The 5913-nt window shown below is 44.9% G+C and overlaps 2 protein-coding genes across 3 annotated transcripts in view; both read left to right on the top strand.

The window, feature by feature from the left end:
- The window catches only part of rps7 (ribosomal protein S7), a 5354-nt gene extending 3152 nt beyond the window's left edge, over positions 1-2202 (top strand). The window contains 2 exon segments of the mRNA XM_017302159.1: positions 251-444; positions 2092-2202. Coding sequence (XP_017157648.1) covers positions 251-444; positions 2092-2169 — 272 coding nt within the window. The 3' untranslated portion in view covers positions 2170-2202.
- Positions 2203-4545: 2343 nt separating this feature from the next.
- ndufaf7 (NADH:ubiquinone oxidoreductase complex assembly factor 7) overlaps positions 4546-5913 on the top strand; it is a 4296-nt gene continuing 2928 nt past the window's right edge. Inside the window, exons 1-2 of one of the 2 annotated variants that reach the window (XM_008396961.2) lie at positions 4547-4986; positions 5571-5731. In XM_008396961.2, coding sequence (XP_008395183.1) covers positions 4917-4986; positions 5571-5731 — 231 coding nt within the window. In that variant the 5' untranslated portion in view covers positions 4547-4916. Of the gene's footprint in view, positions 4987-5570; positions 5732-5913 lie in introns of both variants that reach the window. The other variant, XM_017302146.1, reaches the window with a different exon arrangement.

A 5913-nucleotide genomic window follows, 5' to 3' on the forward strand; every position in this document is an offset into this window, starting at 1 on the left:
GGCGAGCGTCCTGCATATTCCTACGCCTTCCCAGAGTCCTTTGGGCCGTTACTGGGGAGACAAACCATGCAGGACACAGAACGCTCACCAACATGTTTGTGATGTCAGAATGATGTCATCGTTTTTATTGACTCAGTAATTATTGTACATCCTGTTGGCAAGCTAACTGTCGAGCTTAAATACTTAGCAAGCTAATTAGCTTCAAGCTAATTAGCTTGAAGCTAATTAAACTATTTAGTCTGAATTTGATAAAAAATATGACTGAAAAATAAACTTCCTCCTCGTCCTCCCAGTCGAACTTTGACCTCCGTCCATGACGCCATCTTGGAGGACCTGGTGTTCCCCAGTGAGATCGTCGGGAAGCGGATCCGGGTCAAGCTGGACAGCAGCCGGCTCATCAAGGTCCACCTGGACAAGGCCCAGCAGAACAACGTGGAACACAAAGTGAGTGGTTCTGTTCGGACCGGGCCAGAACCGGCCAGCCGGGTTCTGGTTCTGAGATGTTGGAGGAATCAAACTGGGCTCTAGTTCTGTTTTCATGTGGCTGAGCTCTGGGGAAGTGGGTGTGGCCACTGTGGTGATGTCACATTGCCTAAATGAACAGAAGTCAAAGGTCATCCTGCTGAACTCTGACAGATCTGAGCAGGCAGCTGTTTGGACAGCTCAGCACAGATGATGGGCTCTTTGTACGAACGGCGCTGACGTCACATCCGCATAATGAGGCTCACTTGTTTCCGCTTTGAGTTACCATGACAACTAGAAAAGACTAAGTCGTATTTCAGGCACAATAAAAAGCACAACTATGAACATTGTTGTCTTCCTGATATAAAGGGTTTTTAAGTTTTCATTAATTTCCAAACAATCCTGAATTAAGATGGCGGCTTGTAAATATCCGTCGCTACCAGCTAAAGCTAACGCTAACAGCACAGTTTGCAGCTAAAACTACGGGGAGACGGATGGTGAATAAAGATCCTGAGTTATTTCCATGGAGTCGCTTCTGTATTCAGCCTGAAACCGTTTATGGGAACCAGAGAGCCGAGCCACTGATCCGCCTGAACATCCTGCTGTAAACACCGAACTGTCTGAGCTCTGAACAGGAAACAGGTAATAAAACTAGATAACATTAAGAAACACGGCCATGTTTTTCTAAAAGCAGCAGCTCTGAACCTGAACAGCTGAACCAGATCTGACTCCAGAGCTGCTGCTGTTGAGCTAAGAGGCTTTTAGCCTGGGGTCCATCTGACCTCACACACGTAAAGCTTGTACCATGTGCCTCAGTTCTCACACACAAGGGTTAAATATCACATTTTACAAGAACAACGTCCGAGAATGTTGCCTACTAGCGTAAGCTAAAGCTAATGTTAGCCACACAGATGAATAAATCGGTGAATGTATAACGAGACAAACGTCTTGAAACCTTCCTCCAGCGTGTTGGGGCTTCGGCTCGATGTTCATCGCCAACGGTTACCTCGGCCAGGCCCTGCAGCTCCGAGGGTCAGATGGAAACGACGGAGCCGCTTTTCCCTGATGTGCAAAGAGCCCATTCAGAAATCCTGACTGATCTAATGACTGTGATGCTGCTGTAACCATAGCAACCATCAGTTCCCGACATGGACACCTGGGGGCGTGGCCTCCAGCTCTGTCCTGGTGGCCAATGGGAGCGCAGCTCTGCGCCGTGACGTCCAATCCCGTTCCACGATGTCGGACAGTAAGCTCCGCCCCCGGCTGCGGCGCGGCGAGCGTCCTGCATATTCCTACGCCTTCCCAGAGTCCTTTGGGCCGTTACTGGGGAGACAAACCATGCAGGACACAGAACGCTCCGGATCCGTCTGGAGGGAAACTAACAGTTTATTTCTGTAATTCAGGATAAAAGAGGAGAAATAAAGACAATGAAATAATTAGTGTTTGCCGTCTGATACCTTTAATCTCTTAAAGGATGATAAAGATGTTTTAGTCCACCAGAGGGCGCTCACCCTCCCTCCAGTCCAGCACTTTCTACTGAATTATAACTTTAGGAAAATCACTCATCTGATATTTTAATTGATATAAATAATTGAAATCGGGTTCTGCTCTGACCTCTGACCTCTACAGGTGGAGACGTTCTCTGGAGTCTACAAGAAGCTGACGGGGAAAGACGTCGTGTTTGAATTCCCAGAATTCCAGCTGTAAAGGCGCCGGACTCAATAAAGTTGTTTTCTGTCACTTTGGACTCCGTGTGCTTCACTGTTGGTCCAGATCCGGTTCAGTCCAGAACCAGCTCCATGGTTCTGGACTGGTCCGAGGGCCCAGGAGACTCCAGAACCGCAGAAACTGGGCGGGACCCACGGAGAGCAAAAGGGGCCAAAATACAATAAATAACTGAAGTTATAGTTCAAATGTAAATTTATTAAAGCTGGAAATAAAAACACAAGAGTAACTTGCCTTAGTTATTAAATGTTTCATTTTAAAAACTAAACATTTCTGCGCTGAATTGCGTCATAAATTAATTTAATCCGTCAAAGTTGCCCTCAGATTCCAGAGGCGGGCCCAACGGAGGCTCTGGCTTCTGATTGGCTTCTTCCAAGAGACCCTGGCTTCTGATTGGCTGCAGCGAGCAAGCCGTTTGCTGCGACTCGTTCAAATCGCTGCTGGAAAGTTTAAATAAATAGTGATTTACTGTGAGCAACTTGGGCTTCTAGACCTGCAGTTCGGAGAGTTTGGACCGAATCAGAACCAGATCTGAAGAAATGAACGGTCCGACTGGGTCTGAGTTGTGAAGCGGTTCTGAGCAGTTCTGTGTGTGAAGACCGGTTCATAACCGGACCTTCTGCTGTGGGCTCGCTGAAGACCAGGAGGATCCGTCCTGGATCAGAACCGGGTCCAGATGGAGGAGGAACCTGCAGCGGGTCAGAACAAGAATCAGATCTGCTCTGACTGGACCAGCACAGTCTGAATGGAGGAAACCCGCAGCCTCCAGAACCAGAAGCGGTTCTGCTCAGGAAGCTAGTGGGTCCGGTAAGGTGGTTCTGATCATTCCCTCTTTCCTCATGTTTATTCACAGCCTGGCAGTGGCAGCATCATGCTGTGGGAAATGAAACAAATAAAATATAGATTATTATGTTGGTACTGATTTAGCGTTTTATCCTTTACCTATCATTTATGGAGAGCCATTTCAGCCAAAATTAAATAAATAAATGGGTGAAATAAATACAAAATTAGTTAAATAATTTTGCTTTTTCATTAACCCAATTTTTCATTTATTTTTCAGATTATCAATTTCTCTTTTTCATTTATCCATTTTATCTGTTTAACCATTTTTCATTAATTATTTTTCATTTAGGGCTGCACAGTGGCGCAGTTGGTAGAGCTGTTGCCTTGCAGCAAGAAGGTTCTGGGTTCAATTCCCGGTCTTTCTGCATGGAGTCTCCATGTTCTCCCTGTGCATGGTGGGTTTTCTCCAGGTACTCCGGTTTCCTCCCACAGTCCAGAAACATGACTGTCAGGTTAATTGGCCTCTCCAGATTGCCCCTAGGTGTGACTGTGTGCATGGTTGTGTGTCTCTGTGTTGCCCTGCGACAGACTGGCAACCTGTCCAGGTGACCTGTCCAGGGTGACCCCGCTTCTCACCCGGAACGTTAGCTGGAGAGGCACCAGCAACCCTCCCGACCCCACTGAGGGACAAGGGTGCAGGAAAATGGATGGATATTTTTCATTTAACCACTTTTCAATTTCCTTTTTCCATTAACCTGATTTTCTATTTCCCAGTTTCATTAATCAATTTCTCATATATCCCTTTTTTATTTACTCTTTTTTCTTTTATCTATTTTTCATTTAACATTTGTTTGAAAAATAGTTACTTTTCCCATTTTCCAATTTCCCTTATTCATTTAGTATTTCCTTATTTATCACATTCTATTTCCACGATCCATTTTATTGTCTCTGGGACGTGAAAACATGAGATTTGATTAAATTAGAACTTCACAGATTAGAAGGAACACAGATTTCATAATATTTTGTTTATTCAAAACAGTAAAATACAGACGGTTCTTGCATATCAATGGTATAAGAACAGCCACATTTTTCTTAGATGAAAGTGTCACCAGTGCATTTGGCCGAGTTTTCCTGCTCCAGAAAGGTGAAGGTCTCTGGTCATCCTGAAGCTGTGAGCCCACTGGGAGTCTGAAGGGAAACACTGAGACCAGACGCCGCAAAAAGGAAATTGAAAAATGGTTAAATTAAAAAATAGATGAATGAAAAATGGGTCAATAGATAAAGAGATAAATGAAAAGTAGATAAATGAAAAAAGGGAATAGAGAAATTGATCATCTGAAAAATAAATAAATGAAAAACTGAGTTAATGAAAAAGGGAAATTGAAAAGTGGTTAAATGAAAAATAGATTAATGAAAAATGGTCAAATGGATAAAGGGATAAATGAAAGAGATAAATGAAAAAGAGAAATTGATAATCTGAAAAATAAATGAAAAATTGGGTTAATGAAAAAGCAAATTATTTAACTAATTTTTTATTTATTTTACTCATTTTCTTCATTTATTGATTTATTTTACTCTTATTTATTTCACCCATTTATTTAATTTTGGCTGAAATGGCTCTCCATACCTAATCAGTATGTGTTGACCCAGTTTAAGTATAATGCAGTTCCTCCTCCCCAGCAGCTAGTGGCGCTGTGGGACCATAACCAGCTCCTGGTAAACAGTGGAGCAGCCGCTGTTAACTAGCTGTGCCAACTTCAGGAGGACTCGGTGGCTTTTTGACCCTCTCTAGTGACCTGTAACCTCTCCAGGCAGGTGTCTGACCTTTAACAGCCTGGAGGAGGGCCGCAGCTTTTACTCTGAGCCCAGTTCGATCTAAACCTGGACATAAACTCACCGCTACGCAGGTTAGCTATTGCCAACAGGAAGTGACGCACACCGGCGCAATGAGGATGAAGGTCTGTCAGCAGCTGCTCGGTAGAGCCTTCAGGACCGGCTCAGTGACGCTTGACACAGGTAGACCCACCAGAACCACCTCTCACACACACACACACACACACACACACACACACACACACACACACACACACACACACACAGCTCACCTGCTCAGATCCATCAGAGCATCTGGGTAAACTGACCCGGTTCTGAAACCATTTCATGTTGATCCAGAACCCTCACCTGAGCTTCTCCAGCATTCAGCTCATGACGTCACAGATGATGATGATACCATGTATAGTTTACCAGCTGTTATAACTAATCACGATAAGTGGTCATATGAATGTTCTGAGGCCGTTTCCAGTGACATAATAATAATAATAATAATAATAATAATAATAATAATAATCATCATTAGCTTATTCTGAAAGGTCGGAACCGTTTAAATCCTGACCAGCATTTAAAACTGGAAGACATTTTGTTTATCCATAAAACAAGAAATGAAATTAATTTATTAACTAAACTATCCTCCAGGTTCTGCTCAGCCGGATTTGGACAGGAACCGGGTCGGTTCTGTCTCTGGGTCCAGAACTCAGTAGAACCCATTTGGTTCTGCTCAGTGTTCCCGACCGGACTGAGTCCAGAATGTCTGTGTTTGACAGGAAGGTGGCGCTGCGCTCCGTCCGCGCCGCTGTGCAGCTCCTCGGCCCAGGACAGGAAGTCCCGCCCCTCCATGCTCAAACACCTCAGCGCCAAGATCCGCTCCACCGGGCCCATCTCCGTGTCCGAGTACATGAGGGAGGTTCTGACCAACCCGGTCGCCGTACGTCTCACCGCCAGCCTGGGGGCGGGGCGTTCAGTTCAGTACTGAACGTTCAGTACTGAACTGAACGCCCCGTTTTTCTTTGTTTTTTTCTGTTCTGTCTTCTGTTCTGTCTCTGGGTCGGATCTAGAACTCAGTAGAACTCATATGGGGGCGGGGCTTAACGTGCCCCCTCATATTGG

This window comes from Poecilia reticulata, linkage group LG21 (genome assembly GCF_000633615.1).
Source record: "Poecilia reticulata strain Guanapo linkage group LG21, Guppy_female_1.0+MT, whole genome shotgun sequence".
Taxonomy (NCBI): Eukaryota; Metazoa; Chordata; class Actinopteri; order Cyprinodontiformes; family Poeciliidae; genus Poecilia; species Poecilia reticulata.